This window comes from Callorhinus ursinus, unplaced genomic scaffold (assembly GCF_003265705.2).
Source record: "Callorhinus ursinus isolate GAN/ISIS: 27379988/994484 unplaced genomic scaffold, GSC_fseal_2.0 scaffold3, whole genome shotgun sequence".
Taxonomy (NCBI): domain Eukaryota; kingdom Metazoa; phylum Chordata; class Mammalia; order Carnivora; family Otariidae; genus Callorhinus; species Callorhinus ursinus.
In genome coordinates this window covers 25,679,449-25,704,924 of record NW_027397065.1, presented here as the reverse complement: position 1 = coordinate 25,704,924, position 25,476 = coordinate 25,679,449, and the positions used below count along the sequence as shown (strand labels likewise).

At 35.4% G+C, this 25,476-nt stretch overlaps 1 protein-coding gene across 1 annotated transcript in view; it reads right to left on the bottom strand.

Moving 5' to 3' along the window:
- WDR36 (WD repeat domain 36) overlaps positions 1 to 22,391 on the bottom strand; it is a 38,748-nt gene extending 16,357 nt beyond the window's left edge. The window contains exons 1-16 of the mRNA XM_025866879.2: positions 22,103 to 22,391; positions 19,737 to 19,764; positions 18,024 to 18,124; positions 15,653 to 15,770; positions 13,804 to 13,936; positions 12,956 to 13,010; positions 11,479 to 11,611; positions 10,546 to 10,721; positions 10,101 to 10,221; positions 9,136 to 9,201; positions 7,698 to 7,784; positions 6,456 to 6,601; positions 3,126 to 3,240; positions 2,505 to 2,670; positions 2,166 to 2,274; positions 46 to 125 (exon numbers count right to left, since the gene is read on the bottom strand). Of these exons, the coding sequence (XP_025722664.1) occupies positions 46 to 125; positions 2,166 to 2,274; positions 2,505 to 2,670; positions 3,126 to 3,240; positions 6,456 to 6,601; positions 7,698 to 7,784; positions 9,136 to 9,201; positions 10,101 to 10,221; positions 10,546 to 10,721; positions 11,479 to 11,611; positions 12,956 to 13,010; positions 13,804 to 13,936; positions 15,653 to 15,770; positions 18,024 to 18,124; positions 19,737 to 19,764; positions 22,103 to 22,264 (1,796 nt within the window). The 5' untranslated portion in view covers positions 22,265 to 22,391. The remainder of the gene's footprint in view (positions 1 to 45; positions 126 to 2,165; positions 2,275 to 2,504; positions 2,671 to 3,125; positions 3,241 to 6,455; positions 6,602 to 7,697; positions 7,785 to 9,135; positions 9,202 to 10,100; positions 10,222 to 10,545; positions 10,722 to 11,478; positions 11,612 to 12,955; positions 13,011 to 13,803; positions 13,937 to 15,652; positions 15,771 to 18,023; positions 18,125 to 19,736; positions 19,765 to 22,102) is intronic.
- Between the last annotated feature and the right edge of the window lie 3,085 nt (positions 22,392 to 25,476).

Genomic DNA, 25,476 nt, shown 5'->3' with positions numbered 1-25,476 from the left:
TGACAAATCTTCTGATAGAGGTTAGGGATTTAAAAATAAACTCACCACCCAGATGGAAGGTCCCAAGTTCTAACCGAACAATCCATTGAAGCAGTTATTAACCAACGACCATCAGGACTAAAAGTCTGATTAAAAAGAAAAAAAAGAAATTAAAAGAAATTAAATTAAAAAGAAATTAAAAAGAAAAAAAAGAATACATATATAATGTGTGTGTGCTTATTTACCTATATATGCTTGTGTCTGTATATTTAACAGCTTAAATAATTTAAGAAATGAAAATAAGATGCAAGCTTCATGAAAAGTAAGTCTGAGTAAAATTTAGACTACCTTCTGTTATAAAAAAGAAGGTATCATTTCTTACATACCACTGTTTGGATATAGATAAGAATTAAATTTTTATATGAATTATAAAAAGCTTGAAAAGTTAACAGTATCATCCAATTTTCCATAGGAAAAGATTACTCCATAATCTTCTACACTTAAGAGATAGTTAACAAACTGTTGGACCATAAAACATTTTTAGCATAAAACTGCTATTCTGAGAATATTCAATTAGAAATATTTTGTTAGTCTAATTTCATTTATAAAGTTCTGTGAAAGAAACATGTTTCACTGAAGAGTCTGCATATTAAACTGACTTTCTAAAAATCCAAAATGATGTAAAGAAGAATGTAAATTCTCTTAAAATATTAAAGTTACTAAAGAATAACTTCTACTTTTACTTATAGCTTCAGTTAAAAAAAACTTTTATAATGATGTTTTATTTCCAAAATATAACTTAAAACTACAACCAGAATTTCAAAATAAATTTAAATAATAAACTTATGCTACCTTAGGCTGTATTTGTTGTCTTAATACAAATGGATAAATAGCTCTCATTTTCCTGTAGCACATAAGTCTTAGAGCCTTAGATCAGATCATATGTGAAAGAAGACCCAAAACAAAAAAATTTTAATTTTTATAATGGTATGTTATTTAGCCAGGAGTCTAAACACACCACAGGGATTATGACCATCCATATTAACAGATGATAATGGGATAAGCAGATTCCTATCTATTCACTGGGTTGCAGTGATACAGGGGAAACTCAAATCTTATAGAGTGAACTCAATATACAGAATAGTGCACAACTTTAACAAAGGATGGGGAAAAATGACTCTGATAGGTAAAGTCATGTTATAAATGCTCTAACTTTACTAAATAGGAGATATTCCAGACATACAAGGTCAAAGTCAGGTTTGAAAAGGAAAGAAATACAAACAGAAAGCTGACATTGCTTTCAAGAATGCATCAAAAATTTCACCAAAATTATTCCACTCCTGCCCTCATTTCTATAGATGCTATCACAACAAATTCCGCCAATGGGTAGTTCTGTTAATCTCCTATTTGCAGAACAATGCAATTTCCTGACCTTTTCCCCCTATTTTTAAGGAAATGGGTAACCACTGCAAATTCTGATTTTTGGTATAAGAACAGATAGATAAATGAAGCTGTTGGAATTGCTAGTGAATAGCTCAGATTTTAATTTTTTCCTGTTTTCAAGTAAATCAAGGTTCTGTAATTGATGAAAAATAACAATATATACTTAATATAGTCCTCAGTATACACTTTCCAAATGATCATATCCCACTATATCATATCACATCACATATCACACTACAATAACACAATACTGTATTACACATATCACATATCCCACTATGAGAACATAACAGTAAGCTAAAATACATTTTTACTGATTAAACTCATTTAAAGTTAAGAAATACAAACTAAAAACATTAAACTAGAATAAACCAGATACCAGATATATATGCAGAAAATCAGAAATGAGTTCTCTCAGCCTAGTTTAATATTAAGTTAAAAATGATACACTTATGTTTCAATAGGTCATTCATTCTCCAAAGTATATTTTAGCCTTATTTGGAGTTTAAGAGAAAAAGATGAACTCTGGGATTTATACTTTAATCTGATGGCAATAACTTCCTGAGAAATATGAAACTTCTTTAACTTCTAAATTTTCTTTAAAAATCTATTCTTTGAAAATGTTTCCAAATTGAGTATCTCATATGATAAATTTAATGCTACTAAAAGATAACAGTTTTTTTAACCTGAAATAGAAACAGAAATTAGTCAAGTTTTATTTACACATCAAAAGTTCGTTTTACCACGTCATTTATTTGGCCTTGGTGTCCAGAAAACTCTCTGACAATCTTCCTAGTTTCAATGTCCAGAACACTAATGGTGAAGTCATCCAAGGCAAGTGCCAGAATGCCACTAGTAAGATAAATACACCAGTTTTAATAAACCAACAAACCTTTAACTAAAATCTCAGAGTCATTTTAATTTTGCTAATAATCAAGTATACCTGTGGGGAAATGAAGCAAATTTCTGTTCTTGTACATTAAATGTCTGATTTTCTTACTTGGTAAATTATGTACTCACATTAAGACTTTTACCTAAATCATCAAGAAGAAAATCCATAATCATTAAAGGAAAAACTTTACCTGTCTCTATGTAGCAGCATCATATTTGGAGGTGAATCAAGGCTCATAGAATGGATTAAAATTTTGTTTTTAAAGTTCCAAAACTTGAGTAATCCTTCACTACCAGTTGTAATCGTCAACTGGTTTAATCCATCCACTGCAACACCTCTAACAGATCCTTTATGAGCTATAAAGCATATGTTATAAAGAAAAAAGAAATAAGAATTGGCACTGCCTCTTTGAACACTACACAGTGATTCCTTTATTTAAATATCTAAGTTCCCCTAAAATCTTGAAATTAAGCTGGATTCCTGTATTGCTCTAGTTAAAAAAACCCATCAGGTTGATGCCACAAAGGTCAAGATTTTCTGCTTAATGCAAGGGGAAGAAAACAAAAATTTTAATTTGTATAATATCTACTTTTGCCTAATTTATCAATAATTTCATTCTCTTTAAGTATTTCAACATGGTGTTTATAGTAGTTGTAATGGCAGTAACTGCCAGATAGGGTTGACAGTAACCCACCTACAACCTTAGCAAAAGGCCTGGCACTCAAGAATTTAATAAATGCCAGAGACAGTTATTAGCCTTGTATCTTTCTATATTATTATTTTTTAAGAAAAAGGAAAAAAAATTCAATACCTTGATCCTCGCCAAAACTTCCTCGATGTATACCAGACTGCATGTTATATACATCTACAGTTCCTGATGAGAGACCAATTACAGCAAAGTTTCCACAAGAAGTTATATCTACTGCCTTAGAAAAAAAAAATTTAAACACAGATGATACAGAAAATAACTAAGATTTTTACTGTACTTTAATGGTTTCCAAATACCTTTTATCTACTAATTATCTCATTAAAAAAAAGAAGCATGCTAAATGAATTGCCTCATTAATTTTCTTAAACACAATGTAATTATACTTAGGCATATAAGAAATATCTGCTTGATTCTATTTCCATTCTCTAAGAAGTATAAAGAAATATTATCCAAGAAAATAAAACATAACCAAAGTTAACTCAGTTGAAATGCACAAAGTGAGAAGAATTACATTTCATCTGGCCTTCAATTTTTAATTTATTCACAACAGTTCTGAAGTCAAAGTATTCCACTGCCTAATTTCTTTACCTTACCTTATATAATTGCTTCTACAGCTGATATAAAACTAAAAACATACCATTAGTTAGCATGTCCCCAAAAAAAAGCCCAAAATATCTTGATTATACATACTACGAAGGGAATACATAAGATATTGCATAGAAAATATTTAGTCTGAAAGTTTCTATAAAATAAACTCATATTTTAATATTAAAGTGTATTTTATTAACAAGATGTCTTTTTTCCTATGTTAAAAAGATGAGACTGGCTATGTACTGGGTGATGGCCAGAGAAATCCCTGACTGCCACTGTGTGTCAGTCAGATGTCATTCCCTCAAGAGATAATAGAAAAGCCTGGTGAATTTATGCCTAAAGAAACAGATAACTTCTAACACCTGTAAGAAAATATTTAACAGAGGCTATTCAACTGTGCAAAGCAGCATACAACTGGTACACCAAGTCAAGAGATATTAACATAGCATTCTCAGAAGTATGTTCCATTACATATATATTTTTCTAAGTAATTACAGCATATTTCTTAAAAAATAAAATATTTTAGGTAGGAAATTATGGAGTAATCTTAAAAAGCATCCTATCTTCCTAAGTAGAACACATACACAATCTTACCTATTTTGAATAACTTATAAATATTTATGCTATGTTATGTAGCTATGCTCTCAGGAACTAATGGAGATACTGGGCTGTACCCTTCAAAAAATAAAGGCCCCAAGAATTTGCATTTATTTTAATATGATTTATTATTGTTAATGGGCCTGCTTCTGGCTCCTTTTCTAATTTACTCATTATCTATTATCAAAAATAGCTATTATCAAAAATGAATAAGCTGAGATAATTACCTTGGAGTAACAAACTGTACTTTAATGCACAGATCTCCGATAAATACTTTTATTACTTATTGGTTACTGGCTTTGTTCCAAGTAGCTTTTGTTTGCCACACGATTCAGCACCAGTTAAGTATCACTGTATATACATATACTAGATGTTACATGAGTGATCACTATAAGCTGTGAGTTGTGTCCTAGAATGAGTGGTCGCAGGTTCAATTCCAGCTCTTCCATTTACTAGCTTTACTGACCTTAGGCATGTTCTCATTATTACATTAAGACTTGATTTTATTGTCTATAAAAAGAGGCTAACAGACAATATCACAGGATTGTTGCAAGGATAATATAAAGTAATACATGTTAGGCACAGAGCCTGGGAGAAAATAAGCACACAAAATATGTTAGCTGTAATTATCATTACCACTAATATAATAGCTACTTAAAAATGTACAAGTAAGCTTAAGAAGCTTAAGATAAAATCTCTTACAATTTTGAAGAGTATAAATGCTTAAAACTGGATTTTTGTATGTGGAGAATAGAGCATACATACTTACAAAAAACTGTCTAAAAATAGGATCAAATGTGGAATTACACTTTTAATAAATGAGTAACAGAGGTATTCACTAAATAAGTATTAAAACTAGTTAAGTTCAGCAAAGTTACATGATACAAGATAGGTCTGCAAAAATCAATTCTATTTCAATACTCTAGCAATGAACAATCCAAAACAAAATTAAGGAAAGAACTCCATTTATAATAGCACTAAAAAGAGTAAGATACCAGGAAAAACCTAACCAAAGAAGTATGAGACTTGTACACTGACAACTATAAAATATTGCTGACAGAAATTAAAGCTCTAAATAAATGGAAAAACATCACATGTTCATTGATCAGAAGTAACATAGAGATGGTAACACTCCTCAAATTGATCTACAGAATCAACAAAACCTGTATCAAAATCCTAGCTGCTTTCATTTCAGAAACTGACAAGCAGATCCTAAAATGTGCATGGAAATGCAAGAGACCAGAATACCTAAAACAATCTTGAAAAAAGAACAAACTTGGAGGATTCAATCTTTGATTTCAAAATTTAATATAAAGGTACCATAGTCAAGAATCAATGAACATGTGATGTTTTTCCAATTTTGCACATTGTAGTCACCTAGGTTAAGGAAATGGGAGAGGGGAATTGAGAGAATGGGGTTTCTTTTTGAGGTGGTAACAATGTTCTAAAATTGGACTGACTAGATTTTAGTGTTGACTGCACAATCCTATGAATATACTAAAAATCACTGAACTGTACATTTTAAATGAGAGAATTTTATAGTATGTGAACTATATCAATAAAACTGTGTTTAAAATAGGAGGAACAATTCTGCAAGCCAATTTTGACATTGCTACTTTACATCTTAAATCTGAACCCAAGAGAAGTAGACTTACATATTTACAAAAGCAAACAAAAAACCAAAATTTCTTAACCAAAGTAAATTTTTAAGTAAACACTGGCATTTAAAAGCTGTATTTAAGAAAGGCTTAGAATTCAATCAGAATTTCTCTATAAGGCACTTCTCAAGAGACAAATATAAAAGAAATAAAGGCTTTAAATAACTTCTACATCTATAACTCATTAAAGAGTTAGCTAAATCTTACCCTATAACAAAAGAAATCAAGAAAGAAAAAAAAACCTTAGATTCACATTCATTGAGTATAGTACTGTATACTCAACATAATTAAGGTAAGAAAGTTCATTGATACATGCTGAACTCATCTTCAAAGGATATTCTGAATAATCCTATATTAATTTGAAAACTAAAATAATATATACTACATCTGATTCAGCAAAGCTTAACTTAAGCCTAAATTAATTCTCTACAGTTGCAAAACTTAACACTATTAGAGAATAATTTCAAAATGTTAAGTTATTTTCTGTTAACCAATATTATCATTAATAAACCTGAGTCAAACAAGATTACCATAGGACAGATTTACAGAAGAAAATGCTCTTATCAACAAACTCAAGCTCACTTACTGTTGCAGTTATGTCATCCTTCTTCAGCTCTTTTGGCTTGAGAAAGTAAGCACCTATTGTAGATTTCTGATAGTTCCAGGTTGAACAAGATAATTTACCTTGATGGCAAGCAATGATACTATCCCAGTCACTTTCACGAGCTTCCTCTAAAATGTAATAAAAATCATGTATCAAATTATTTTTCATTCCTTCATTCCTTCATTCACCTATTATTTATTAAGCATGTAATATTCATGTTTTCATCAAGCACTAGAGACATGACAGTTTACAGGTAATTCTGGATAGCACTGAGCTTCCAATCTAACAAGAGATTCTAATTAGAAGAAACTAAATAAAGAATATAGTGTCTTATAAAAGCACTCAGGAAGAGTTTACTAAGAGATCTCAGGACAGAAATAACTGGCTCCCTGAAAGAAGCAATAAAACAAATAGCAATTTATGGGGGGAGTGGGGAACAGGGGCATAAACAGGTCCAAGAGTAACTTGAACAAAATGAAGCACAGCAAGTATTTTCCTGAGAAAGCTGGGAAACAGGCAAGGCACCTGGGGCCATATAACACAAAGGATCTTGAAAGCCATGTTAAGGAGAGGAGATTGCATCCTGTCATAAGGGGCCTCTGAAAGATTTTTAAGCAGGTGAATGACATGATTCATATGTTTTAGGAAGATCACTCAGCTCTAAGATAAAAAATAGACAGGAGGGTAGTCAAAATTAAAGTTAAAAAAAAAGGGGGGGAAACATCATCTGGTTGACCTTGAAATGGAAATGGTGCCTTATTTCTATGATAGCTTTCACTCAACAATCCCATCACCTATCTACATTTTTCTTAAAATCACTTCTTTGAATCAAATACCACTCAAATGATGTAGCATACTAAGACCTCAGTGCATTTTGATTTTGATTAAATTAGAACTGCATGTTCTCCATTCTTACCCTTTTAACATTAGTGACTTTCATCATACCAGACACACAATAGAATAAGGATTATAAAATGAAATACCAAATACTGTTTATTAATAGGTCTTATAAAGAACAAACCTTGAAATTAAAAGGTAAGAATTTCAAATTATAAGTAACTCTTTTTTAGTCTTCAATGAGATTTGCATGCACTTGGGAGTTACTTCCAAATGCTTATTAATATTTGCAAAAACATTTTTTAAAATTAAAAAAAATTTAAAAATAGATATAGGAAAAATAAAAAACAAAGCAGAACTTGTCGAAACATGTATTAAGTTACTTACCAGCTGCAAACTTTGTGATGGGTGGAAGTCTTACTGACATGGCATTCTGAAGTCCTTTACGTTTGACTCTTTTTTTATTTACTAATCCTGGGGATGAGGCAGAGGGGAATACAGCTATGAACCTTTCTTAATGAAAAATGTACATAAAAGAAAAGCTATTCCTCGTCATGTAACTATAAAGTTCAAGATATTCCTATTTAAGTAAGGAGACAAAGATGTTATTACCACTATTATTTGATCATTTATGAAACTTAATCTATGTAATTACATAAGAAAACAAATAATTGAAAAATGAAGGTAAAAATAATCATTTTTTACAGATGATATGATGGTCATGCAGTCATTTCAATCAAGAAAAACAATCAAATCATTATTCAAATGATCATTTATTGAACCAAATAAACAAAAAAAAACCCCAGTGAGTTCCTATGATGCAGTAATATCTAATATCATAATTATTTTGTAATTACAATATATTATGTATTCTTATATACTATTTATTAAATATTAAATATTGCAGAGTGGATATATAATGAACAAAGATCACATCCATAATACTAACAAAGAAATATGAGCAAATTGTATTAAAATACATAAAATGCCACTGAATAATCTCAAATTTGTAGGACCAACAGGAGGAAAGCTAAAAAAAAAACTTCACTAAGGAACATGAAACACAACTTGAATGAGAAATACAGTATCCCTAGATGTGAAGACAAGTATCACTTTGGATGCTGATTAAAAAATGATCCAAAAAGGGGAACCTGGGTGGCTCAGTCGGTTAAGCCTTTGGCTGGGGTCATGATCCCACAGTCCTGGGATCAAGCCCCACATCGGACTCCCTGCTCAGTGGGGAGCCTGCTTCTCCCTCTCCATCATGCTCTCTCTCTCTCTCAAATAAATAAAAATTAAAAAGATCCTAAAACTCATCTGGAAGTATATATATGCATGATTAGCCAGGACAGTAGCTAAAAAGAAGAGTTAATTATAAATAAAACTGAAAAACATTTTTGTTTAATACACAAAATCTTTCAAATGCTGGAAATGATGGGCAAGGATAGAGAATAAAGCAAGCCCTTTTTCCAAAAAGATGGGACACTGCTAACTTTGATGCTTTCACTAAGGTCTCTTCCATGTTTAAAATCCTGCACCCTATACATGGCTCAAGTGAAATCATCAGTGTCTCCCGGGTGGCAGCATTACGTTTTTACCACCCAAGATGTCTAATTCTTTTCAATAACCTTATAGCAACACCTCATTCACTTCCATAGCAACACTGATCTTAAGAAGCTTACTACACTCTACCATACAAGGGTTTTTTAATTTCATCCAAGAAAAGAGGAAATTTATCAATAAAACTTCCTCTGGTTCTCTCACACTATCTTGAAATGTTTCTTTTGTGACCAGCAGCTTTATTTTCACCTTGCAAGTGACCTACCATGTCCCAAACTCTTGTTAAATTTTTCATGTATTGTGGAAAATGATTGAAGAGTTCCATCTTGACCTGTTGATATAGACAGAAAATACTCAAACAAAATTAAATTCTTAAAACGTGAAGTTACAATTTGGGACACTTTCAAAGGAGAGCTGGAGGGGCACCTGGGTGGTTCAGTTGGTTAAGTGGCTGCCTTCAGTTCTGGTAGTGATTGAGCCCCACATCGGGATCCTTGCTCAGCGGGGAGCCTGCTTCTCCCTCTGCCTGCCGCTCCCCCTGACTGTGCTGGCTCTCTCCCCCCACCCTCTGTATCAAATAAATAAATAAAATCTTTTTTATTTTTATTTTTTTATTTTTTTTATTTTTTAAAGATTTTATTTATTTATTTGACAGAGAGAGTCAGTGAGAGCACAAACACAAGCAGGGGGAGTGGGAGAGGGAGAGGGAGAAGCAGGCTTCCCGCCGAGCAGGGAGCCTGATGTGGGACTCGATCCCAGGACTCTGGGATCATGACCTGAGCTGAAGGCAGACGCTTAACAAATGAGCCACCCAGGCGCCCCAATAAAATCTTTTTTAAAAAATTTAAAAAATAAATAAAAGGAGAGCTGGATTGCAACTACTTCATTACCATATTCACCTGCACATAGAATGTCATTTAGTAAGAGCAAAGGATAAAATGAGGTACTAAGAATCTTCAGCAGATTATTAGACGAGCCAAGGGCCACAATTTCAGAATCTGACCATTGTCTCTGAGAATTAGTAAATAAAATAACACTGTAAATGAAAATAATATCATCTACAATGCTTCCTGAAATATTCAAAAAGAATCCCCTTATTTCCCCAGATTTCCAAATCGCTCTAAGGGGTATATGAATTCGAAAATTCATAAATATCAAACCTAATAAATATTAAACGCCCTGCTCTCAATACTTGCTTGAATAAACTAAAAGCACAAAGCAGAAACTCACTTGCACTAAGAATTTGCTGTCCATTTTGTCCATAATATCTGATTTTGGTAAGAGGAGCACTATGTCCCATTCTGAATCTCAAAAGCCGACCTTCACCCATGGGACCATCAAATATCCATATCTGCCAAGAAATAAAAAGACAAGGTTCTTTTGCAATGTGTTAAGTGATCTGCAAGCAGTCAGACATCTTCTACATATATCAGGTGGCACCGGGTAGCGCTTGCCAGGCTGCTGACCCTAGAGAGGAGGCCGAGGGAGAGATAAACTGTAACTTTCTCACTTCACTGCAATCATGTAACTTGCTGTGTTCTTTGCTTCATCTATACGATTATCTTATCCCATTTTTCCTTTCATCTTCTAGGTTCCAGGCTCATACATTAAAACAGGCTTGTAATAATCCCAAAGACAGAAGCCAGGAAAATGGTAACAACAATAATCATAATACCCTCAGAGCATTGTCAGCACCATTTGTGACAAGAAGTGGCTCTCTATGGAGAAATGTCAGCCCGGCAATTGCTGTAGAATGTGCATTTCTCATCTGATTGATTAATTTTTTGTCTTCTAGATCCCAGAGTCCAATATGGCCACATGGGCTTCCAGCTGCCATTACTGGATGACCATCTGTTATCAAAATAAAATACATTTAAGAAAAACATGCACCATAAAACAACCAAACTTAACAATTCTTCTCTCTACCCTTTTAACCCATAAACATAAAGTTAGAAAAGAATATCCACCAATAATCTATTCATAATCCTTTGGCTATTTGCAATGCAGTATTTCACTCATTTTATTAACTACATTAAATTGTAAGAAAGTATCCATTTGGAAAATTTCTATGAGCTTCAAAGTAATGCATTTTAAATGTTAACATTTTTTAGTAAGTTAAAAGTTACCTGTGCGACATGACCTCACTGATATGAGGAATTCTTAATCTCAGGAAACAAACTGAGTGTTACTGGAGTGGTTGGGGGTGGGAGGGATGGGGTGGCTGGGTGATAGACATTGGGGAGGGTATGTGCTACGGTGAGCGCTGTGAATTGTGCAAGACTGTTGAATCACAGATCTGTACTTCTGAAACAAATAACGCAACATATTTTAAGAAAAAAGAAAAAGAAGATAACAGGAGAGGAAGAAAAGGGGAGTATGTCAGAGGGGGAGACGAACCATGAGAGATGATGGACTCTGAAAAACAAACTGAGGGTTCAGGGGGGTGGGGGGATGGGTTAGCCTGGTGATGGGTATTAAAGAGGGCACATTCTGCATGGAGCACAGGGTGTTATGCACAAACAATGAATCATGGAACACTGCACCAAAAACTAATGATGTAATATATGGTGATTAACATAACAATAAAAAAATTAAAAAAAAAAGTTACCTGTGCGAAATGAAATCGAAGTAATAGGTCCCCAGTCTTGATGAAATTTCATTAATGTTTCATCAAATTTAATGTTGTGAATGATAACCTGACCTGACATAAGACCAATAGCAACAACATCCACAGCTGGTGCCTGAAAATTAAATTATTCAGCTTTTTATTTTCTTAATAAAAATAGCTTTAATAATCCTGTTATGCATCATTAGTTATGTGTTAGCAAAAAAATGGGCTATCTTCCAGAGGATGGCAAAAAAACAGTAAGTATTTCCATTCTAGCATACTTTAATTGCTATTTCATGTGTAAGTATTTAAGAATGATGTTTTCAAGTTACTTCCCAGATACCATCAACCCCCTCACCCCTAAAACATAGCTGACACGGTAAGAAAACAGCCATAAAGGAAAAGGAATCTGATATGTGAAGTCACTACAGATCACTGACTGGATGGACACAGAAAAGAGAGACGACTCTCAGAAAACATAACATATGAAGGCTTGCCATATGCACGGCAACATAAAAGGCCAACTACAAAGGAAGTGAAGAATTATTTAAACAAGAAAAACAGGAAAAGCCTATAAAACATATTAAAAGGCGAAAAAGTTTTACAATTAGTCTGTTCCAGCTCTAATAATCTATGAATATAATCTTCATTTTATACAATGGTCTTACATATAGGCTCCATAATAAGTTTCTCTATTTTAGAACAGATCAATGTCCTATACCATTACAGAATGGAATCAGGCAAAACATTTTATTAATTTATCATCAAGTGACTATTATGCATCAGACCCTGGGGAAACTAAAACAAGTATGATTCCTTGTCCTCAAGGGACCTAATCATCAGATACTAAGCATAGCAAAATTGATGGTAGTGAGAGAGAATGAAAGACTGAATATAAATTGGGCAGGTATAGCAATAGATACTTAGAAGGACAAGGGTACACTGGAAGTATATGTGTCCAATATATGCATAAGATTATCCGCAGACATACATTCATTCATTCATACCTGTTCTGCAGACTCATAAAAACAAAAGCAGATATTTATGAAGAGTCTAGTTAATAAAATATTAGGATGTGGGTCCCAATTATTCCAAGCTACAACTCTCAACATTCTGACAAATTTCTCTGTATGACCTGCAATCTCCTTTACTGAACAACTAACTCATTTCCATCATCCCCACTCTGTACAAAGCACTGGGCTACACGCTTGCAAAATGACTGGTAAACATAATCCCATATTAACTATATGTTTAGAGCCTAATTCCAGACAAAAAGATTTCCACAAATGTTTATAGGGAAAGGCATTATTATTTGTTTTCAGTTACATTTCCAAAACACTATTTTTTAGGGTAATATTTATAAAAATAAATTAGTTCTATATATTATTGTCTTCAGTCCTAAAAATATGGTTGACCCCTGAAACTGAAAGATTACACTAACTTCATTTCTTCTTTGACTTAACAGAAAAATACTAACCTGCTGAAGAGCTGTTACTCCCATTTTCCATCCCTGAAACGTATACAGTAGTTTACTACAAGAAAAATAGTTGAAAGGTTTTATTTTTTAGGAAAACAAAATCAACTATATATTAAAAAGAAATAGTAACAGAAGACATTTAGGTTGTTACTCTGCCCCACACTATTCTAAGTTCATATATTAACTTATTTAATACTCAAAACAATCCCATGAGGTAGATATTATCACAGTTTTTCAGAACCAAAAACTAAGAAACTTAATTACGTGAAACAATGAAGCTAAGGTTATATGGCTAATAATTCAGAGCCCAGACAGACCAATTCTAGATCCTATGCCCAATACTGCTGGTAACTACTCTACTATGCCAACTCTTTAAGAAATTAAAAAAAAAAAATACATGACTAAAAAACCATTTTATATTACAGACTATAACAAAAAACCATCATAGAATGTAGGCAGATGTCTAGAAAAATATTACAGAAGGGAATATAACTATGATACTAATGTTATAGAACTATTGCATGACAATAGTGATGCTGCTCTAAATTTCAGAATCAAACCACAAATGATAAATAAAAAGTCCTTAAAGAAACAGAGATTCTGAAATTGTTACAACGATATTCAATAAAATATTAAATAACATAGTAAATTCAGTAAGTGGGCACACTTATCACTTACTCAATGATTATCCAAGGGATACTTAATGTACAATAGTGTAAACATCACATAAAGAGCCTCAATAGATAACCTTAGGGGCAGAGAAAATACCTCTCAGTCATTATGCCTGAGCTGAGCACAGACTGGAGAGTCAATGATATTTAAATTTATGTTCTAAATAAAGTGCTTACTTGGATTTTACATTCCACAACTGTAGGCTTCCTTGTTCACTGCCGAGAAGTATTTTATTCAAGTAGGTACTTGGGTGCAAAATTGCAGAAATTTTAAATACTGATTTATCAAAAGTCAATTGCAGGTATTCCTCTACAAAAGTCAAAGTTATAAATAACATGTATTTATTTTTCATATACCCATATATTTAGCCCTTTAAGGAAGTCTACCATATCAAAAATTTATGTCCTAATATAAACCAAAGACTTATATACTAACCTATACACATTCCTTGAAAAATTAAACAAAAGTGATGAGGAGCAACTTGTAAATAAAATTTAGACTGCCAAAAATTTTCTAAAAGTTCTAATATCAATACTATTAAAAATTTCACTCATTGCTGAGCTGGTTTACAGAAATAAAAATAAGGATTAGAAAAAAGTATCTCTAGGGATCAGCCTTACTATTTTTATAATTTGACCAAGAGGCAAAGTGAATATTCCAAGTGAAGTGCTTGTACTGAGCTCTCAAATATCTACAGAGATTGATAGACCACTCAAAGATGTAAAAAGTTAAGAAGCAAACCTTGGTGAAACTAAGAATGGTGCTTCTCACACATTTCCACAGAATCTCTAATAGAGGAGAGAAAAAGAACTTACAGCCTTGTAGAGAAGAGCAAATCCAGCCATTTTTTTGAAATCTTTCCTATATTTAAAATTCTTATGTGTAAATTTTCTTTTCTACTTCACGGTTCATGCATGATGAAAACAATTTTTCACTAAATTTTCCCCAAAATGTGAGTATCAAAGAAGGTAAATCTCACTTAATTTCTAGTCTCACATACTATGTGGTACACTGCTACACATTCCCAGAGATATGTGTACCCACTTTAAAAAGCTAGAAAAAGGTGAAGATCATAAAAATCTTAAATCCTACTTTAAAATATCATTGCCTCTATTTGTACCTAGAAATCTTAATTACAAGCAACATAAACAGCTCCCTGAAGACACTGGTTCAATGTGCTGCTATAACAATAATAAAAAGCTGGCACCAGCAACAAGAGAAAGCCTGCTGAATTGTAAGAATCAGATTCTCTAACTTTATTAAAGCCTTTTAACACCCATCTGCACAAGGACTACTTCAGGAATTCTGCTCCCTTTACTTGGGCAAAGACAGAACAAAGAAGGTCTAATTTGAACAAGAACATGGATTAACTCCCAGGAGGACAATTTTTACTAAAAATAAACATACCTCGAACAATGAGTTAATCAAGAGGTAAGACAAGCTAAAAAATGTAAACAGATTTAAAAAACATAAAAGCTTGAATTCATGGGAGATCCACAGTCTTTTATTGAGGAAAGCTGGGGATATTCTGGGGATAAATTCCCAACCTTTGAGGATAACATAGTCCTGGAGACATAGCTCAGTGCTACTGTATAAAAGTATCACAGTTAAAGGACACTCACTCATATTCTTAGAAACAGGATGGATACTTTCCTTCAGATTACAGGATCTTAGTTTACTACTATAATCTCCTTTACTGAAAGTTGAAAATACAAACCAAGAACATATACCAAAATTCACTCCACAAAGAAAATAATTAACATGTCACTAAACTTAGAGAACTGCAATGGAAAATATTATTAGCTAATAGAAACACATTAAATAGGTTATAAATAGGTCAGCTAGCTGATTAAAATTGCTTATCCATATCTTACTTAAAACCTTTTTCCTCGTGCATGTTAAAGGGTCTAAAATTTTTTCTGATTACATGTTACACCTCTGATATGGAAGTTGTGTTTATACAGATTTTTAATTTTAGCTACATATATACTAACCCCCAAGATAATGCAATAAATTGGTTCTTACCTTCCGAATATATGTGCCAAATAATAAGAATGCTGTCAGTATCAACAGAAATAATGTGATCCCCAAAGGGTTGCAAAAGATGGATTTCTGCCTTATGACCCTTAAAGGTGTGTACTACCTAAAATGTCAAAGTTCAAAAGAATTTCATATCATTACTCATTCACCATGTAATATTCATATTAACCAAAAACATGCTAATCATAAAGATGCTCATGTTGAAGTTGAAAATAGAGCTACCATACAATCCAGCAATTGCACTACTGGGTATTTACCACAAAGATGCAAATGTAAGGATCCGAAGGGGTATGTGCACCCCAATGTTTATAGCAGCAATGTCCACAATAGCCAAACTGTGGAAAGAGCCCAGATGTCCATTGACAGATGAATGGATAAAGATGTGGTATATATACACAATGGAATATTATGCAGCCATCAAAAGGAATGAGATCTTGCCATTTGCAACGACGTGGATGGAACTGGAGGGTGTTATGCTGAGTGAAATAAGTCAATCAGAGAAAGACATGTATCATATGACCTCACTGATATGAGGAATTCTTAATCTCAGGAAACAAACTAAGTGTTGCTGGAGTAGTGGGGGGTGGGAGGGATGGGGTGGCTGGGTGATAGACATTGGGGAGGGTATGTGCTATGGTGAGTGCTGTGAATTGTACAAGACTGATGAATCACAGATCTGTACTTCTGAAACAAATAATGCAACATATGTTAAAAAAAAAAGAAAAAAGAAGATAGCAGGAGGGGAAGAATGAAGGGGAGTAAGTCGGAGGGGGAGACATACCATGAGAGATGATGGACTCTGAAAAACAAACTGAGGGTTCTAGAGGGGAGGTGGGTAGGGGGATGGGTTAGCCTGGTGATGGGTATTAAAGAGGGCACGTTCTGCATGGAGCACTGGGTGTTATGCACAAACAATGAATCATGGAACACTACATCAAAAGCTAATGATGTAATGTATGGTGATTAACATAACAATAAGAAAATTAAAAAAAAAAGATGCTCATGTTGAGAAATGAGGTCCAGCTTTTGATTATACAAGGTCAGATTAATAACTATCAAGCAACCAGGCATTTTCACCTGCTCCCTCAGCCAGTCCAATAAGAAAACATGGACTAGAAACCCAGAAATGAGACCTCTGGGACTCAGCCCCACAACTGAGCTCAGGGAGGACACATACACACAGCTGGGTCCTTCACCCAATCCAACCAGCACAACTCCATGCACCCAAAAAAAGTGGTTATGTTCTAGAAGGCTGACCTCTACAGGCTCCATCACCAGCTAGTTTCCAGATGAGATGAGGGAGATAGAGCACTTCTTCCTCACAGTTTTCCGTTTTGACAGAGACCCTTATCCTTACAGTACCACATCCCTCAAGAACTATAGCCCCTTCCCCACGGTTTCAGTTCTCACCAGGCTCCAGAAACGCTATTTCTTCTCCTTCTCCTTTTGACCCTAGATTCCTACAGGGAAGTCTCTGATGCCTGGCCACCCTTACTTTCTCTATATATCTATCTTCCAGGGAAAACTACAAACTCAAGTGTTTTACAAAAAAAAAAAAAAAAAAAAAAAAAAAGGACATTTTTCCTGACTCTAAAAATCCAAACAAGTCCCATTAAAGAACTCCACAGGTAAACTGCCTTCCTCTGCTACAGAGAGTAATGACAGAGGACTCTGGGAACAAACGTCAGTCGAAGGCAGGCCTTCACAAGTACAGTGATTCAATTACTTGGCTATCCAGGCAGCCCCACTGCCACTTTCCTTTTCATTCTGGACCACCAGAGCCAGGTCATCTCCCAAATTAGTTGTTCCATGACAAATTTAGAGACCAAATGATAGATTAAGAAAAAAAAAGACACCCCCCCCTTGCAGTGTAGAAAAGAGAGAATCTAGTTTCCTCTATATAGAAAACATGCACTTGGTTCTTAAAAAAAGGAGTCACGGGCTGAGTTGTTCATAGTGAAAAAGTCATCCACATAAAGGAGTGGTATAAATATGAATCTCCCAGGAAAGCATTTTCAAAGGCATTTCTAAATCCTGCCCCAACCCAATATACAAAGTAGAGAGCTTAAGGAGATGGGGCCCAACTGAGCAAGAAAATTTTGAAGAGTTGCCCAAATAATTCTGATGTTCATCCATGACAAAGAAAACTGAACTAAAGTACCAGTTTTAACTAATTTTGAGAATTTGATGAAATCAATTTTTCCTCCTCCAGAAAACTACATAAATGTTTACAATAAAAAAAGTACATGTCCAGAGCGTCCCAGATGAAGAATGGCAACAATTAAGTTCCCTCCACTTTTGTGACAATCAACTATTGATTACGAAAGACAAATTAAAATAGTTCAGTGATACAAACCTCTTTATTACGGGCAAATGCAGAGAAAACATTCCCATAAGCAGCAAAGACTAGCCTCCCATCAGCTGCCATACAGCAGATATCCTGTGGAAGAGAGTTACCTAGGTAAAAGGAAATATAAAATTTTAAGATCTTGGCATAGACAGGAAACCTCAATACACATGTAACATTTTCATGGCTATAATGTAAAAATATGTAGATATGTGTGTGTGTGTGTGTATATATATATATAAATAAAAGCTGAAAATCAGTATAAATTTAACTTCAATGTTATTTTATACATCTAATACTATCAGACTGAAACTATGAAATCACTTTGACCTTCCCTAAGAGAATTAATTTCTAGTATTTACAGCCATAAAAACATAATCCTAAAGAAATGAAAAGCTTTTTGAGGTTATCTGGAAAAAATCCTCACTTAATATAAAAAACTGGCAGATAGTCATCTAACCTTCATGTAAATGCCTTCAGGAATATCAAGTTCACTAACAACTCTAGCACAATTTTTAAAGTTAATCAAAACCTAGAACCCTATTTAACTCTATCCTTTGGAAAAACCTCAGAAAAACCTCACATGATACTCTACATTCTGAACCCTACAGTGAAAAATATGGTATCTATTCAGTCTCCGAGGTAAATGTGCCTATCACCTCTAGCCATTTCTCATATGGTATGATTTCTTCACTCCTCTCTATCATGGTCACACTGGCATTTTCTTTTTATTCCATTTTGGGGGCAGGAGATTTAGAAGATAGAGGATTGTTTTAAGTATTTTTCATGCTACATATTCCATTTTAAGATTTCATTTCCCAAATACTATTTTTATAGGTTTATCATTCACTTTGTATTCAGCTTACATTATAGTGCCCTTCTCTTGCCTTCTATAATCTTTTAAAAATTTTTTATCAGACTAATAAACTTAAAGTCCTCTGTTTCTGCTACAATGATCATATCTGATGGTAAAATTAGAATCTCTCAGCCCTGGCAAGCCCTTTATTCTGTTAAACAGTTCCCCCCCAAAATAAATATTCCTTCCATTGGAAAAAAATATCAAAATGGAGGAAAGGGAAAACTCTTCCTTACAGTAGAAGGAACTATGGAATCAGAAAATCACTATTTGGTAATCATTCTAATAACTGGTTCAGGCAAGAATCATCACTAGATGATAAAAACAACAGGTAAAACTTTGAAGAGTAATAGAATATTGACATAGTCTCAATGGATCTTACCACAAGATACTTATTAATTATAACAGGTAAAACTTTAAAATGGAGCCTCCTGACAAATGTCACCTTAATAAAATGATCAAAGTTATCACTGCCAGGAACAGAACTAACCAAGCATGTGCCTGCTAATACGATTCACTGAGAATTCTGCATTATTTCTTTGTTATTCTTGCCACAGGGCATAATCTGAATCTAATCATGAGGAAACATTAGAAAAAGTCCAATTGAAGGACATTCTATAAAAGAACTAGCCTATACTCTTCAAAAGTGTCAATGCTGTGAAACACAAATTTAAAAAGACTCAAGAGACAGGACAACTGAATGTAACATATGATCCTATCCTGGACTTTTTTTTAACTATGTAAGTTTATCAGAACTACACACTGCATTTCTTATATACTCTGTAAGTCTTAAATTAATGTTAGAATTTTTAAAATTTTTAAAAGACACTAAACATGCATAGATTCAGAATAAAGTTTACACTTACTTACTGCAACCAGACTAAGTTTCTGAACCTGTTTTAAAAAAGAAAAAAAAATGGTTAGATTGTAATTGCTTTTGTTAATGAAAATTTAACACCTGAAAATTAAAATATAATCTCATATATAAGTTTGCTATGCCATCTTTCCTTAAAAAGACACTTACTGATCCTAATTTTTCATTATTAGGAAAGCTTATATTTTCAACTATTTCATCAGGAGTAGTGATGGAAGGGGTAGACAAATGTTTTCTATAATGAGACATATAGTAAATATTTTACGGCTTTGTAGGCTATGTGGTCTTTGCTGAACTGCTAATAAAACATGAAAACAACCACATATAATACATAAACAAATGTGTATGGCTCTATTCCAATAAATATAATTTATGGATACAGAAATTTGATTTTCATGTAATTTTCGTATGCCATGACCTATTATCATTCTTTTGATTTTTTTTTCCCCCAACCATTTAAAAATGTCAAAACCACCCACCTCTAAAGCACAGAGCTCAGAGAGGTGTAAGTGGAAATTGAAATCCCAGAGATGCTAGAATCCTAAGACTGAAGGGTCTTTGGAGATCAAATTAAATATCCTATTTTTTTTTTTTTAAGATTTTATTTATTTATTTGGCAGAGAGAGACACAGCGAGAGAGGGAACACAAGCAGGGGGAGTGGCAAAGGAGGAAGTAGGCTTCCCGCCGAGCAGGGAGCCCCATGCAGGGCCCGATCCCAGGACCGTGGGATCATGACCTGAGCCGAAGGCAGACGCTTAACGACTGAGCCACCCAGGCGCCCCTAAATATCCTATTTCTTAAATGGAAGTAGACACAGGTCTCCATCACATGTCAAAATTTAATTACATTGCATCCTACTACTGTGCAAAATTTACTTGGCAGGTTGTTATTTTAGAATAAACACACACATAGCTATAAAATAAATAAATAAAAATGTTATGAGTATACAAAAACAAATGGTGAGCAGGATTGGCTTGCAGGTTGTAGTTAGTTGACCCCAATCTATAGTTACTGATCCAGCCTATGACCTTGACAAAGTTACCCCACCCCCATCCCCCCTTGCTTCAAGTTTGTCATCTATAAAATAAGAATTAAAACAGATCCTGCTTGGGCGCCTGGGTGGCTCAGTTGGTTAAGCGACTGCCTTCGGCTCAGGTCATGATCCTGGAGTCCCGGGATCGAGTCCCACATTGGGCTCCCTGCTCAGCGGGGAGTCTGCTTCTCCCTCTGACCCTACCCCCTCTCATGCTCTCTCTCTCTCTCAAATAAACAAAATCTTTGAAAAAAAAAATAGAATAGGTCCTGCTTTATGGGATTATTATGGGTATTCAATATGTAAAATTTGTGTGTAAAACAGAACAGAGCCAGTCACAGTTAATGCTCAATAAATGTTAGCTGCCATCACCACCACCATCTCCACCTTGAGAATGGCCCTCACTTTCCTCTCCCACTAACTCAACCAGCTCTTCTTGCTAAAAACCCGTTTGATTTCCACAATCCCTCAAAGAATACAACTTTACAGCTTGGTTTCCAGAAAAAGTACTTAATTAACAGTGGCTATTATAATCCTCATCAAGAAAAGGTCCCTGCTTTCACAGAGCATACATTCATTTGTAGATAAAGGAAAAAAGTAAACAGCAACGAAAGACTATAAACAATGACTGATGAGAAATTAAAGGAGAAAAACCAACTAACAGGCAGGAAGACCTGGGGCAAATAACTTAACTTCTGGAATTGTGTTCTAGTTTACATGAGGATGCTCCGGAAAAACCATACATATCTCGTAGAGAAATTGCTGCAAGACTTAGACTAAGGCACGGTGCCAGACCTTCAATGTTGGTAGAAATAGATGCTCTGGGGAAGTTTTAAGATTAGTTTGCTACCAAATGTGGACAGTCCCCCAGATCATAATTAATCTCACCCCCTCCAGTTCTTCCCAATGTATTTTAGTCTAAATTTCTAATCCAGCGTGGGTCAGAAACTGCACAATAAAATGTCTTACAAGTCTTTCTCGTTAAGAATTCAGGAGGCTAGGACTTATCGTAATCACATTTACATCTTCAAGGGAACGTCAATAGATATTTAGTGAATATACTGCCACGGAACTGAAACGTTCTCTGGTCCTTTCCCCCTGCGAGACTGCCTCCGAAAGTCGCCCCAAGCGTACGGCAAGGGCTAAATTAAGCAGCACGTGGATGTGAAGCGGCAGCGAAATAGGACAGGTTGGGGTTAAGGAAGAGACCCGCAGAAAGGGAAGCCCTGGATCGGTGGGGGAGGAGATCGGGATTGCCCCTGAAAAGTGCAGGGGCTCGGAAGGGTGATTCCCGGGAAGCGGGCGAAGGAAAAAAGTCACTCACGTCATAGGTGTGGAAGCTCTTGCCCACGCAGGTCGTCACGTAGAATCGGCGCTTCAGCGCACTGAACCGCACCACGTGTGGAATGTCGGTGCTAAAAAGCCCCAAGGCCCGGAACCCCGCGAACAGCGCACTGCCGGTGCGATGCCCCGCGCCCCGCTCCATCGCTACTGCGGTCCGGGCTCCTCTGCGCTCTAGTCCCGATGGAAACGGCGGACCTTACCCTTCACGGCCTCCCGTAGCACAGTACTCTGCCGGGGCTACACACTTATAAGCGCTTCCGGTGCCCGCTGCCAATGCCTTTAGGGAGAACTGCTCTAGTGCAACTGAAAAAGAGTTCCCTCCGGAGCTCGCAGGGGAGGCGCGACTTCGGTTCCGCGGGCCACAGTCTCCAGTGCTCCAGCTATACTCTCCAGCTCTGGTGGAACTGGAAGAAACTGGACAATTTTCAGCGGGACCTTGTAGGAGGGAAGCGACAGGGGTAGCGCTACGCCCAGAACGGGGAAGGGAGACCAGAAGTAACCAGATCTTAACACAGATGGAGTCAAGTTAAACGTGTAATTATAAAAATGTATAAAACCATGAGACTGTGGAGAAAATTTGAACCCTGGATATTTGATGATATTAAAAAATTATTGTTAATTTTTATAGGTGATAGTATTATGATTATGCTTTTAAAGATTCTTAATCTTTTATGTATCTATAAAAGTGAAGTGTAGTGATTTATCTGGGGATTTGCTTTCAAAATAATCAGGGATGGAGGCGCCTGGGTGGCACAGTTGCTTAAATGATTCTTGGTTTTGGCTCAGGTGACGATCTCAGGGCACTGGGATCCATCCCCCGCCTTAGGCTGCGTTTATCGGGAGTCTCTTTAATCCTTTCCCTCTCTTCCTCCCCCTGCTCGTGCTCTCTCTCTCTCAAATAAATAAATAAAATCTTTTAAAAAATAAAATAGATAAATAAATAATTGGGACTGAGGTGCAGCGTTTAGATGAAACAGCATTGGTAATTGTTTAATCTGGGGAATGGGTATTTGAGGGTTCATAATATCCTTATGCTTCTGTATAAAATTGAAATTTTCCATAATAAAACGAATTTTTGTTTGCTTTTTACTGAGTTTGTTTACAGTAAAAAAATGTAATATTAAATTTTTTTTACCTCTGGATGCAAATGTGTACAAATTATTTTGATTACTAGATAGACAATTTTAAGAGTTGTGTAAATTGTGTGTAATGCAGATGTTGCTTTTATAATCAGAAACTAAGACGTCTATATATATTGAGAGTTTGGTAAGAAAATTGAAAAAGTTTCTTCAACCAGGACCTAACAGTTCACAAAGCCTTTGACAGCCATTTTAATCCTCAAATCAAGGCTGTGAGGTGTTTAGGGCAAAAAATATTATTACTGTTTTACAAATGAGGAAGCTGTTCCTTTGGGGGTTAAGCAATTTGTACAAGGTTCTGAGATTATTTAGTGCTCAAATCCAGACTAGCGCAAAGGTTAGAAAAGGATGAGAAGGGGAGATCACTGAAGGGCAGCTGGAGGATAGGAAAAATATGCATCCAGCAATCACACTTTCAAGACCAAACCTTGGGCCACAGATGGGTATGGATTCACAATAGATAAGGGACCTGAAATTCCCAGAGACTACCTAATTTGTGAAGGGTCAGTTAATTAATGGTAGTATAGCAATTTGAATTTAGGCCTGACAATCAGGTTTATGTTCTTTAACCTACAACTGGACAGTGAGGCAAAAGTTTTAAAAAACTGGAACCATCATGGAAAATCCAGTATAGTAGCAGTAGATGTGCATGCTAGCTATTGTGCTGTGATTTTTTAAAGGGCAGATGTTATGGGCTGATTGTGAGTTTTCCAGTTTAACAGTTGGCCAAATTTAATTCTTTCCACCAGTTGCCTCCCTGAGTTGCTTGCTATTCAGCCGCCAGCCAAGTATGTGAATGTATGATGGGAGAAAAAACTAGCTCTTACTCTTTTTGCCCCCAAGGATACTAGTCACAAGTTAGAATAAAAGAAAATGTGGATATAGTAGATCATTGACAAATGATCATTTTCAATTTAATCCAACATACTAGGGCTTCACAATATTCAGGTAAATTAAATATACAGCTGTGCCATGTTGTCATTTCTAACTTTTTTTAAAAAAAGATTTTATTTATTTACTTGAGAGAGGGAGAGAGCACGAGCAGGGCAAAGGGCAGAGGGAGAAGCAGACTACCACCCCCACCCCCACCCCACCCCCCACTTTCACCTGCCCCCACTGAGCAGGGAGTCCGGGATCCTGACCTAAGCCCCAAGGCAGACGCTTAACCAACTGAGCTACCCAGGTGCCCCTGTCATTTCTAACTTTTTAAAAAGGGTTAAATATGACTGTTTCTGAGTAGTTGGTGACTTCATGTATTGTGATCACCAGCCTCCAAGATGGCCCTCGGTGATTCTTACCTCCTGGTATTCAACACCCTTGTGTAGTTCCCTCTCACATTAAATAGGGTTGATTTGTGTAACCAGGCTAGGTCATAAAAGACTTTGAAGATTTTGACTTGCTCCCTTTTGGGTCATTTGCTCTGCAAGAAGTCAACAGCCATGTTGAGAGGATACTCAAGGAGTCCTATAGAGCCTTTCACATGGCAAGGAATTGAGAGCCTCCTGCCACCCACCAGAATTACCTTGCTAGGTATGTGAGTAAAAGCACCTTGAATCCAGATCCTTTAGCACTAGTCAAACCTGCAGCCTTCAGATGACAGCAGCCTTGCTGACATCTTGACAGCAACCTCATGATACCGGAGAGATATATACAAATTTCAAAACTAAGAAACTGATTTTCCTAAGAAAACTCTCTTGTTTTACTCCTGTATATCCTCCTCACACTCCTAATATCCTTTATAACTGTATTGGTTAGAAATGTTTGGGTCAGAAGCACAGAGAAACAAACTTTAAAACAAAATGATTCTGCCTAGTCAAGGAGGCAGGGGAGGGGCTGAGAATGTTTATAGAACAAAAGGAGCACTGGCTGTTATACGCAACTAATGAATCATGGAACATTACATCAAAAACTAATGATGTGGGCACTTGGGTGGCTCAGTTGGTTAAGCGACTGCCTTCGGCTCAGGTCATGATCCTGGAGTCCCGGGATCGAGTCCCACGTCGGGCTCCCTGCTTGGCAGGGAGTCTGCTTCTGCCTCTGACCCTCCCCCCTCTCGTATTCTCTCTCTCATTCCCTCTCAGATAAATAAATAAAATCTTAAAAAAAAAGAAAAAAACTAATGATGTACTGTATGTTGCCTAACTTAAAATAAAAAAAAAAAAACTAATGGAAAAATTGGAGAACCATGCTTCAGAAAGGACAAGAACTGGACCCA